Source organism: Sorghum bicolor, chromosome 10 (assembly GCF_000003195.3).
Source record: "Sorghum bicolor cultivar BTx623 chromosome 10, Sorghum_bicolor_NCBIv3, whole genome shotgun sequence".
NCBI classification, from domain to species: domain Eukaryota; kingdom Viridiplantae; phylum Streptophyta; class Magnoliopsida; order Poales; family Poaceae; genus Sorghum; species Sorghum bicolor.
In genome coordinates this window covers 22597-34890 of record NC_012879.2, presented here as the reverse complement: position 1 = coordinate 34890, position 12294 = coordinate 22597, and the positions used below count along the sequence as shown (strand labels likewise).

General features: G+C 46.0%; 1 protein-coding gene and 1 long non-coding RNA gene across 2 annotated transcripts; both read right to left on the bottom strand.

Moving 5' to 3' along the window:
• Nucleotides 2191–3203, bottom strand: LOC8066782 (plastocyanin, chloroplastic). Its single transcript, XM_002436265.2, has one exon. It carries the CDS (start codon nucleotides 3047–3049, stop codon nucleotides 2582–2584), a length of 468 nt encoding a protein of 155 aa, XP_002436310.1. The 5' UTR covers nucleotides 3050–3203; the 3' UTR covers nucleotides 2191–2581.
• Nucleotides 5290–8333, bottom strand: LOC110430883. Its single transcript, XR_002448316.1, has 3 exons — nucleotides 7956–8333; nucleotides 7738–7849; nucleotides 5290–7597 (listed from the first exon to the last, which is right to left on the bottom strand). It is a non-coding gene; the product is annotated as an uncharacterized LOC110430883 (long non-coding RNA).

Sequence of the window (12294 nt, the reverse complement as noted above, 5' to 3'; positions counted from 1 at the left end):
TCCTAGGAATGCAAAGAAAAAGTTTGATTAAGGTTCAAGTTGAAATGTAGAAGAAACAATAAAGGTTAATTCCTCACTAGAACATGCACCATATCACTTGATCAACCCTATAGGATCATAGGTCATACAGAGCATGAGCAACATGCCATAATGGCTAGTGGGGTGGCCTCCCTCTATAAATAGAGGGGTGGCCGACCATGCGGAAACTCTTAGCACACTTGGGGTTGATGATTATACACATATAGAGCCTTGTTTATCCCTCTCCTCTTATGTAACTACAAGTAACGCATACTTTGGAGAGTGGTTGAGCATCTCTAGTGCGGATCATTGAGATATTGATTGAGTGGCACTAGGAGATTGACTTGCAAGTAGTTGTGCTTGTTACTCTGGGAGGTTACCACCTCCTAGATGGTTGGTAGTTGTGACTCCATTGAAGCCTGTGTGTGTGGCTCCGGAGGAGACTTGTTTGGGGCTCTTGTGCCCATTGCCGTCGGAGGAAGGCAAAGAACAACTTTAGTAAAGCAAGACTTGTTGGAGTCTCAAGTTGATCGACCGACTCGAGTCTAATGCTCACGTTTGAGCCTGCCTTGTGGGCTATGAAGCTAGCGAGAGGAGCGGCAATCCCTTAAACTTGCCTCATTGGGGAGCATGTGGTTATCAAGCCACTAAACCTAAGGAGAAAAGCCATGATGTCAACCTTGTCTCCCGTTGATTTGCATACTACACTTGTACCTTTACTTGAGCTATCTTTATACTTGTGTAGTTGCTTGTGTAGCTCGAGTAGTTGAGTAGCTTATCTCGACTAGTGCTAACTAATGTAGCTTGTTGTTTACCTTCTACTCACTAGCAAGTGTAGGAGACTAGGAGCTCCCTTGTGCTCTAGGTTCTTAGGTTGTATGACCTTGACAGGTAGAATTATTTAGGTAAGCTCTCACTAGCTGGGCACCTTAGTTGCTCTCTTATTTAGTCTTTTGTTACGGTATTTTTTGAACTTAGTTAGGGGGTGAAGTTATGGTTAGTTTGTTAATTCCACATTTAGATCGGCAAACCTTCGTGATTAAGTTTTAGAAGAAATGATTGTTTGCACCCTTCTAGTCAGCCATCTTGATTCTACAACTAGCCCTCATCTGCGTCCAACACTACGTGCCTCTCTCCATCCTCTCCCTCTCAAGATCTGCCACCCCTTCCACATCATGACAATCCGCCTGCCTGCTCCTCCTGATCCACCACCGGGTCCATCTATCCCACCTCCATAGTCTGATCCCTTCCTCTAGCTACCCGGTTGAAGCAACACGCCGATGGCATGCGATGAACTTGATCGGATCTACAACGTTTGCCCAACAATGCACCTCTCTCCCTCCCGATGACCTCCCTCTCTTCTCCTCAGACCATGCAGCATGCCCAACAAATTAATGGGTCATATTGGCGGATCCGATGAGGGGCCAACACATGGTGTGCCTTGTGACCCTGAAATGAAACGTGCCATGGATGGCGGGGGCCTTCATGGGGACTTTGCAACTATGAACATCATGTATGTTCTTGTTTGAATCCCCTTCGATGCTATTCTCCTTGGGATCCCTTTTGGAAGCTGTTGTTCACTGGATGTAGGTGAGCCCTGGGAAATAGGACGACAACCCAAGTACTCCCTCCGTCCCAAATTGTAAGTCATTCTAAAAATCTTGGAGAGTTAGGGCCTGTTTGGTACAGCTCACAACAGCTTCATGAGCTGTTGTTTTTTTGCTAAACACTTATTTCCAAAACAGCTTCATGGATGAAGATGTTTTTTCCCTCCTCTCACAAAGACATAAGTTGGAATGAAGCTGAAAAAAGTAGCTTATTGCAGCTCTCTATCTCATTTTTCTCAACTATGCATGAAGTAGTTGGTGAAGCTATTTTGCCAAACACTTTTTCAAAAATAGCTCAACTTCATCTAGAAAGTCACTCATGAAGCTATTTTCTAAAAAAACAGCTTTACTAATGAAGTTGAGCTATGCCAAACAAGCCCTTAATCTTGAAATGACAACAAGCGAATCCGTTAAGGTCAATAACATGCGTGACAATGGTATTGAAGGCGGGAGCACACGGTGGCACATTGGCGAGCTTAGCAGTTTCTGTTTCTTTTTTTTTTGGTTTTTTTTTTCTATTCTAATATAGGCGGTGATATAAAACATGGTGATTAGAGTAGAGATGTGTAATCAGAGACGGGTGTCTCGCCCGCTTCTGTTAACCTTTTGTGACTGAAATTGTTATTGCAGTAGTGAACATAAATCACGATGACGACTGTATCGATTCATCAGCAAACAAAAAGAAGGCGGGTCTCTAGCTCTCACTCTCATACACACACTGCACGGCACTGCTTCTTGCATTGTTGGTGTGAAAGAAGAGATCGATCGATGGTACGGACGGTGGATAATCGAGGATGCATGTGGACCGGAGTACAAATAAAGCAGGAAATGCAACAGCTAGTAAGGAGGAGGAGGAGGAGGAGGAGGAGGAGGAGGAGGAGGAGGAGGAATATGCATGGTGGCCGGATCCATGGCGGCGCAATATATATGGAGAAGATACTAGTAGTAGGACGTAGTTAGTTGACGGTGACCTTGCCGACCATTCCGGCTCCTTGGTGCGGCTCGCAGTAGAAGCCGTAGGTGCCCGGCACGGTGAGGGTGACGGAGTAGGTCTCGCCTGGCGCGTTGAGGTACTCCTCCTGCGAGATCTTGGTGGCGTCCACGCCGCTGGGCACCTCGTCCTCGTCGAAGACGACGTTGTGCGGGTACCCGGCGTTGTTCTTGAAGGTGATGGTGTCGCCGGCCTTGACGGTGAACTCGCTGGGCTCGAAGACGAGCACGCCTCCGTTTGCGCCCAGCAGCACCTCCTGGGCCATGGCGCCGCCGGCAAGAAGGGCGCTGGCGGCCACGGCCACGGCGGCCGTGCCGGCGGCCTTGCCGAGAGAGGCGCGCACGGTGAAGGACGACCTCCTGGCCACGGCGCGGGCGGCCGGCGCGGCGAAGGCGGAAGGGGCGGTGATGGTGGCAGAGGAGAGGGAGGCCATGGCGAGCGAGCTAGCGATGGACGTACGTACCGTTCGTTCGTGTGTACTAGAGCAAGCTGCTAATTAAGCTGCTAGAGGGAGGATAGATACTAGATAGCAGCAAGAAGCAAGAGGCCTCTGGCCGGCCAGCTCTCCAAATAAAAATGCATGGCAGGGGCCAGGGGGAGGATGAGATGTATCGATGGAGGCGAGCGAGACGACGAATAATGGGTGGCCAGCGACGCGCGGCATCGGATTTTCTTATCCCGTACTGGCACCGGCTTATGGCTGTGATGGACGCATGCATCCATTCCGGATCAGATTTCTGCCGCAAAACCCGTACGTACCCCTAACACGTTACAACATTGCCAATGCAACACTACTGATTCCAGGACCACCAGTTTTCTTGTTCGTCTTTTAATTATTACTAGGTAGCATGTCCGTGCGTTGCTACGGGATAGCTAACAATTTATACTAAAAATACGTAGATCGCACAATAAGATTTTAATATCAACATTAAAATAACATTAAATACAAACCACAAAGTTTTATAAACGACGTCGTAGACTCACAAACTCTACTTTATAGACCTTTCCACGTGTTTATTATAAAAGTTCGGTTGTCTCGTAGCGGTGTTTTCCAGCGTGCTGTCCCAATACAGTTTATACGTCTATTGTATTCTTTTGAATGATAGAATAAAGGTTTTTTCTAGTAATTTTTTAATTTAGGGGGTGACTTCCTGTTGCTGTTGGTCATATTTTGTAGATAATGCATCAACAATCCTGTTAGATATGAGATGGCCGTAGTAAAATCATATATAATTAAATTTGACCATCGTGCAATATGGAACCACATAGAATTGGCGCTAATGATTCTTGCCACAGCTCATGCGGGCCAACATGAAAATGCACATAATTGTCAATAATGATTCCTGCCACAGCTCATGCAGGCCTCTAATGGACTACCACATCTCTAATTACATAATGAAGTCAGACTCTGAACAAGTCACTATTGATAGTGGTCTAACTGGAAAGCAGTCTGATCAAAACATATCGAGAACTTTTCAATGAAGTGCAGGTAAATAGGCTAGCAGTTTGACAATGTTGTAACAATAAAAATATGCATTCTGTTGCATAGCTGCACTATACTATAGTGGGTACTTCAAATCGTCTTCTCATTGTTGGAATCACTCAATTTGTTTCAAATGGACACATCAACAGGAGTACGGTGCTTAGATTCATTTGTTTCCTCAAACAAAACCCATCTTATTTTCAAAGTAAATCATGATTAACATTGTTTTCTATTTTTAGAGCCAAATGCATAGTTCTATTATTAGTTCATATAAAGGTTTAATCGTGCATTATAACTACTATCAATACATACTACAATAGACAGGATTTTGGCAATTTTTAGCATGACTTGTCGTGTCATGTATACAGTCTGGCCAAGGAGCAGATCGTGAGGGAGACATGCGTCGTCTGACTGGGATGCAGATCGCGAGGGAGGCGAGGGTCGATGAATGTTGGCCGTGTCGACAGGCGTCGTTGGCCTGGAGTAGCAGATCGATGCCGTCGAGTTGCCACATGGTGTCGGAGGATTGGGGTAGCGGATCGCAGGGATCAGACTTGGTGGCGGCAGTGGCGGCTTGGAGGAGATCGCTGTCGAGCAGTCATAGCGAAGGCAGTTTTTTCACGCGTGCTGGGTCACCGGAGGTGCTAATAGCGATCGCATGAGACCAGGCGCTGATTTCTTCTTCTTCTTCTTCTTCTTCTTCTTCTTCTTCTTCTTCATGGAATAGCGTTGTTTGTTTGCTTCCTTTTTTATTTGCTTGGAACGGATTGCAGCGTTGTTTGTTTGCTTCCTGATTGCAGAAATGAAAGAGATTTTGAGTGCCGGTTTTATTTGAAAAGGAGACGTTGATTTGCTAGGAGGGTTTGCATGGATCGTAGGTTTTTTAGAAACAAACAGGAGGCATCGCGGGAACTAAATTTTTGTACTAAAAATATACAGATCGCATGATAACATAACAATACTATGAAATTAAATATTAACTTTAAAATAATATTCAAAAAGCAAAGTTCCAGTCATGAAGAGCGCAGCGTCGCAGGCTCACCAACTATACTGTATAGACCTTTCTGATGCAACACAAAACAATAAGACAATAACCTTTCCGTGCGATGCAACGGGAAACAATAAGACAATGACACTTTATACACATGTTGTATCATTACAAACATTTAGTTTGTAGCCAAACATCGCTTTTATATCGGTGTCAATGAAACACCAAGAAATTAACACTGAAACACATAATTGAAATTTATCTTTAAACACAACTCTCTATTTCAAAAAAATTATGGTTGTCTATATATCGCCAGTAGTTCCCGTCATCGTACATTAATAGCTGAATCATGAAAAATCACAAAAGGTATCTAAATTGTTATTGGTAAAAAAGTTCAATAGGCTGATGATAAAAATGATCATTTGCTACGACATTCACATTATAATAATCGAATAATCAACATGCTAAGCATCTGACACCGACAATCCCGCGACCGTTTCTCATCCCAAAACTGTGTCTTGTTTTCAGCCATAATAAAACATGATCACCCCTGTTATCTGAGACCGTACCTCACTCCATCCCAACCATCTCACTTACCTGTGTCACTGCCATGGACACACCTATTAAAGGTTCCCAATTTTACTGCATGTAGTAACCAAATCAATAAATTATCAGGCATCCTTCAGATTTAGTGCACAATCTCATTAGCTGAAAAATTCAGTAATGTAAAAACAATGTCATTAATAGCTTAGAGCTATGATAACTCAATCAAATAGACGTTTAACTATTGCTAGACCTAAAAAGTAGCCAGAATCAATGGAGAAACCATGATACTCATGCACTATTATAGAAATAAATAAACTACTCTTGCAGAAAAAAATTAATATTTTAAAGAACTGATGTGAGGCTAGCTGGGCTGTTTCTGTCATTGTTTGATTTTTTGTGCTAACTATTTACAAGATCCGACAATAACCAATGATAATGCACTGTCCGTAGTTTTATGCTTGACAAAGGCAAATGTGTCAAAGGTGACGCTAGTTCTCGAGCACCTTATAGGCAGTAGGAGAATGATCTGCTATGTCGATGATGGTTGAGGGATCCAATCAACAAAATCATATGCACCTTGTATTCAAAAGAAACTCGTACTTTTCCACATATTAGTATCAACGTTTTAAAAGAAAAGGTATGGCCGATCATAACTGGAAGCTTATTTGCAGCAAAGCATTAGTGACTACTATCCACTAATTTCATTTTTTCAAAGAAGAAAAATAAAAGGCATTCTTCAAATGGTAAATGCTATCACAATATTGCCATGTTTGCCATAAGTAAATTGATGATTAGTGGAAACATCTATCAAGAAGTTGAAAAAGAAAGGAAATACCACAAGATTTCAGGTCATGCTACTCACTCTTTCTTGCCCTTGTTAGTGTCTTCCCCTTGTCTAGAACCTTGCTCTCCTACCCATTCCTTCCTCCTTCCTGCACCTCCCATGCGGCGAGTCCTCCTCGGCAGCACCAAATAAAGATTAAAGATATTATATATATGATTAGAGGTGGATCTCCTTTGAAAGAAAGAATATAAAAGATACTATTGGCAACCATCATTGAGACTTTGCAAATATTAAAAAGTTGAGATCTTAATACATGAGACCAAGCAACCAAACCATATCGTGGGCATGAAACATTTCTCCTCCCACATTCATAATGACATCAACACCCTCTTGGTCCTCAAGAGTGAACCAAAATGTAAAAATGATAGCCAACATTTTGAGTTTGGAACTTGGATAGAGTGGTGGGTCATTTTTTTCTACTTGTCCACAATGTCCAATAGCAAGAGGAAAATTATTTTGCTTATTTGTGCTCAGTCCACATGCTCCTTCATCTGCCCTGTCCATTGATCCTAGTAGCTCACGCTTATCACAATGTCATGCACACCATCGTCCAACCGCCTAAGCTCAACATTAGATACAATGGACTGTGATTTAACAAAGGATCTTGTCATTGTGATTAGTAGCACTCCACGGGATAATACCCCACTTTTGTTTGAATTTCATAATTACAAAGCATAGGTTTCCAAGAAACTGTGTGGTTCATGCAAGCAGTATTTTCGTCCAAATGTGTGTATGCATTTATCATATTTAACAGAACACACATAGAAGAGCATAAACAGTTGTATTAGCTTAGTGCTATAGTGCAAGGTAAAATTAGTTGTTAACTGCTATGTCAAAGCATATATTGATTTGTCAAATAAGCAAAATTACTCAGTTTTCGCTTTTGCTTACCAAGACGGACTTGGTAGATAAATTCTGATTCTTAGTGTGCCACAATGGGTTCTAAATTGCGAAATTAGTCACATATATATTCCCTATTTCTGAATTGCTAACAAGAGTTCATGGCTTCGTGCTCAAGAGAAAACTGGGGGGAGAGGGGGAGGGGGGGGACAAAAGAATCCTTACCTTCTGGCAAATGTCATTGCAGTCTGAGACTTGACTGGCCAAGGCACGTTGAAGTCTGCCAGCTCCCATTCCATCAAATATAATGAAACGAAACATGGGTTAAAACCCACAAACACATTTAGCTGAGAATTTCAACAAACACCATCCATGCTTCTTTCTTTTAAGAATTCCAGAACTACAACCATGTGCTGGTACCTTGGTCCGCAGCAATGGAGGAGGCCGCTGGCGAGGTCGTCCATGCCGCGCGTGAATCCCTCCCATACATCCCGAGTAGGAGAGCACCCGACCGGCTACAACTGTCATAGTCCTGTATCCTCCCCCGCCCCCGGAACAATGGAGAAGACGGCTTGAGGGGCAGGATTCTATCATGCCAAATCAGAGCTCCAAGGGATCTAGAACGGGAGCATTGGTACCTTGGTCCGCAACAATGGAGGAAGCCGCTGGTGAGGTCGTCCATGTCGTGCGTGAATCCCTCCCAAACCTCCCGAGTAGGAGAGCACCTAGCCTGCTACAGTCGCCATTGTGGGGCATAGCGGGCCTCCACCATCTTGGTCGCGACCACGACCAGCGAAGGGCCCCCTGCAGCGGGTCGCATGGCCTCAGGACACACGCGATGGCGGCGGCGGCAGCGAGAGCCACGGTTCACAATCGACGATTGGGATCTCTAGCGTCAGCCAACAGGTTTCGATCGCGGGTGGGCAGATGGGGTAGGTTTCGGTCGCACGGGGAGGCGAGGCGGCGCTTGGCGGGCGAGGCGAGAGCGGCAGACGGCGCTGGCGGGCGAGGCTCGCGGGGGCTGGCAAGGCTCGCTGGCGAGGCGAGGCGGCGCTCGGCGGGCGAGGTGAGAGTGGCGGACGGCGCTCGGCGGGCGAGGCGCTTGGCGGCGGACGGGGATCGGTGGGCGAGGCGAGAGCACGGCGGACGGCGCTGGCGGGCGAGGTGAGGAGGCGAGGCGCGTGTGTTCGCAGGAAGGTGGAGGGGATCGAGGAGGGGATGACGGTGTCTGTTTGTTTCCAAGTAGGCATGATGCGTAGGCGCGGACGCACGGGGGGAGGGGGCAGACGGACGAAACTAAAACCGCACCAAAAAAATATCCTTGTTTTAGTCTTTTTAGTTGTAGGAGATTACTGTCGAGTAAGGGAAAAAGCACTCCGATCCATGGCTCTCGCTGAAAAAAAAAACAGATGGTCGATTGAGTTAATTAAAGGCGTGTCCACAAAGATCAAACTCGCCGAATACAATAGAAACATGTTGAAAGCCCAAGTTTGGTTTTGGTAATTAATGACACCAAGTTGCTAATGCCTTGTGTTTGAGTGATGTGAGTTAGGCATAGCAACACATGTGATGAAGGTGCATGGTGGCATGGAAAGGTGGCCACATGATCACAAAGGGATGAAGCATAAAGTGAAGATCATGGTGATAAACGAGGAGCAAAGCTATCAAGGCAAAGGTATAAACATAGGGTTTTACTTTTGCCGGTCTAAGATGAGTAGAGAAGTGATTGACCGGGTTTAGGATAGATAGCCGACTATCAAGAGGAGAAATCACGGTCATCTCTCGAATCAAGTGCTACTAGGTCCACTTTTTGAGCATATGCATGAGGATCTAGTAAAGTGCTAACTTAACTCCTTTGGTGAAAATGTTTGTGAAAAGCTAACACACATGCACTTTGGTGGTGGACACTTGTTGGTGTTAGCACATTTGCAAAGGAGGTGGAGTTCCTAGGGTTGAGAGGGGTGTGGCTTTTGAGAAAAATAAGAGTATATTTTCTATTGCGCCGATGGGAAATTTGGTGAAGTCGCGGGAGTGTTTTCTCACTGAGAAACACTCACCGGACGCTGAGTGCGGAGGCACCGGACGCTGGCCTCAGCGTCCGGTGTGCTTGACCCTGCTAGGGTTGAGCACCGGACGCACTTTGAGAGCGTCCGGTGGTTAGCGTCCGGTGTGAGGGGTTTTTGTAACCCTCTCTGCGCACTAGTCCGGTGAGCACCGGACCGTCCGGTGCCCATCGTCCGGTGAGGTCGCGAGTTTGACACCCTCTCTGCGCACGAGTCCGGTGAGCACCGGACCGTCCGGTGTGGACTTGCAGAGCGTCCGGTGTGTTGCAGGTAGCCGTTAGGATCTGACACGCGAGATTCAAAGAGGACACGTGGTCAACTCCAGTGCACCGGACGCAGGGAGTCGAGCGTCCGGTGCTCACTTAGTAGCGTCCGGTGCCCCCGTTTTCAGCCCAGTAAAAACATCCAAGGGCTAGTTTCTTTGAGGGGCTTATAAATAGAAGGTGGCTGGCTTTGGGAGGCTCTCTCTTGCACATTTGATTACTTGAGACATACATTGAGCTAGAGAACACTCCCTCCACTCATCTCCTTGCTTGATTGCTAATCCTAGTGAGATTGAGTGAGATTCAAGTGCATTGCTTTGAGAGTTGCATTTAGTGGCACTTGATTCTTGAGTTTGCTGCGGATTTCTTGTTACTCTTGGGTGTTTCCCGACGCCCTAGACGGCTTGGAGCAGCGGTGGTGTTGAGCTCGTGATTGGAGATTGTTCCGAGCCTCACCAAGTGACTTGTGAGGGGTTCTTGAGCCTTCCCCGCGGGAGATCGCAATTGGCTACTCTAGTGGATTGCTCGTGGCTTGGAGGATCCCCATCTTGTGAGTGGATGTGCGGCACCCGCTGAGGGTTTGGCTTTGGATTGCCAATTAGCTCGTGATCCATCAAGTGGGTGTATCGCCAACGAGGAGTAGCTTGCCGGGAAGCAAGTGAACCTCGGTAAAAAATCTTGTGTCATCCCTTGCCGAGGTCTCTCTTGTGATTGTGTACGTGATTGATTGGATATATCTCATCCCTACAACGTTGGTATAACAATCACTCTCCTCTCTCTACTTACTTGCCTACCTTGTTAGTTTAGCTTGTGTAGCTTAGTTCTTGCTAGTATAGAGTTGTTGTGTTGCCTTCTCTAGTTGTTGTGTTTTAGTGTTTAGCCTTCTTGTTAGACTTGTATAGGTGGCTTGCATAGCTTAGTTGTGCTAGTGCTAGAATAGCTTCGCCTTTTGTTTTACTAATCAACTTGTCTAGTTGAAGTTTGTAGAAAATTTAAATAGGCTATTCACCCCCCCTCTAGCCATTTGGACCTTTCACATGTGGGAAATACAAGTTTCCTCAAGCACTCTACAGACTACGGGTGGTGTTTGAACAACAAGCGACGCCTGACTATCTATTAAACAATAAATCTAAGCGTAAGTACTAGAAACCGAAGACTTGCTAACACCATAAATGTCCAAAGGATGAGAATGAAAAAAGCTCGTGAAGTCAATTTCTCGAGGCCTTGTTCGTTTGGCTGATAAGTCATGACAGAAAGTATTGTTGGTTGATTTGTTGGGAGAGAAGAACACTGCTGAATGGCTGATAGATTCGGCTGATAAGCTCAATCACTCCAAGATGTCAAAACTACTAGAGGGGGCGGGAGAGGAGCACTAATGAATTTGATACGAGTTAGGGTTTTTTCTTGATGGATTGATAGTGTTAGCTCTATGATGGATCAAGACTGAATGAGGTGAGAGAGTGAGGGGTACAAATACCCCACCCCTCTCAACTAGCAATTTCAGTACAAAATTGCCAAAGAACATAAATTCTGACCGTGGCTGAAATTTGCAAGCCTTAACAAATATCGTAGTGTTTAACTATTTATGTAGTTGGGTTGTACATAAATAACATCATCGAACATTTTGACCCAAGATCGCAAATTCTAATATAGGATCATAGGATGTAGAGGCACTTGATCACTCCTAGATGGAAATTATCTCTGAAATTCTAACCTATTGAAATTTTGGACATTGAGCAGTAATCTTGGGAAGTATCACAAATGTTTTAGTTAGGTACCTTTGAGCACTCAGACACTTGCAAAGTGACTTGATTTTGACCCCCTTAATAGCACACTACATGAATGTTAATCGAGGTGTGGGCAAAAAGGATTAACCGAGACGGTTTTTGCAACCGTCTCGTACAAAAGGTCAGGGTTAATCATGGCCTTAACTAAGGCGGTTGCTATGGCCATATCGGTTAATCATTCAACAGAGACAGGCTCTAGAACGCTTGTCTTGGTCAATCGACATAAAAAACAAATAAAATCCTCAAGCCCACAGGTAAGCCCGTTCTCGAGCCTATTGGTGAGCCCATTCCCAGCACACAAGCCATATCTAGCCCAGCTGTCACCCGCCATGCCGCCATCCACCGGGAGGAGCCGTCGTTGTCCGCCACCAAGAGTAGACTGAGAGAGAGAGAGAGAGTAGATTGAAGTGGTTGTGCTAGATCTGCAAGGAGGCAGAGTGTGTGAGAGGGAGACGAAGAGTGGACCAAGAGAGAGAGAGGAGACCTGCTTGAGGATGGATCTCGCTGTTGGGTCCTGCTTGCCGCACCGCCGTCGGTTCCTGAGCGCCGTTGTGAGGGAGCGGGCCGCCTCACGTGTCTGCGCTGCCAGGAGGAAGCTAGCCGGCTCGTGTGTCGAGGCCTGTATACCGCCGGGGCAAGGGCGCACATGTCGCACTTTGGGGCCTACCACTCGCCGGAGAGTGAGGAAGTGGAACGCTGGCGGGATTTGGGGGAGAGGACCTTGGGCTCGTCGGGATCTATTCGGGTCTACCTGCTCGGGAGGTATGAGGGACCGAGCAGACTAGTGGAGAGAGGGAGGGTGGAGTCACGAGAGTTGCGACTCGCTCGGCTGCGATGGCTGAGAGAGAGAGAGCAACCGGAGGA

Coding starts and splice junctions, on each gene's coding strand:
- LOC8066782 (XM_002436265.2), bottom strand. CDS start 3,049: ATGGCCTCCCTCTCCTCTGCCACCATCACCGCCCCTTCCGCCTTCGCC.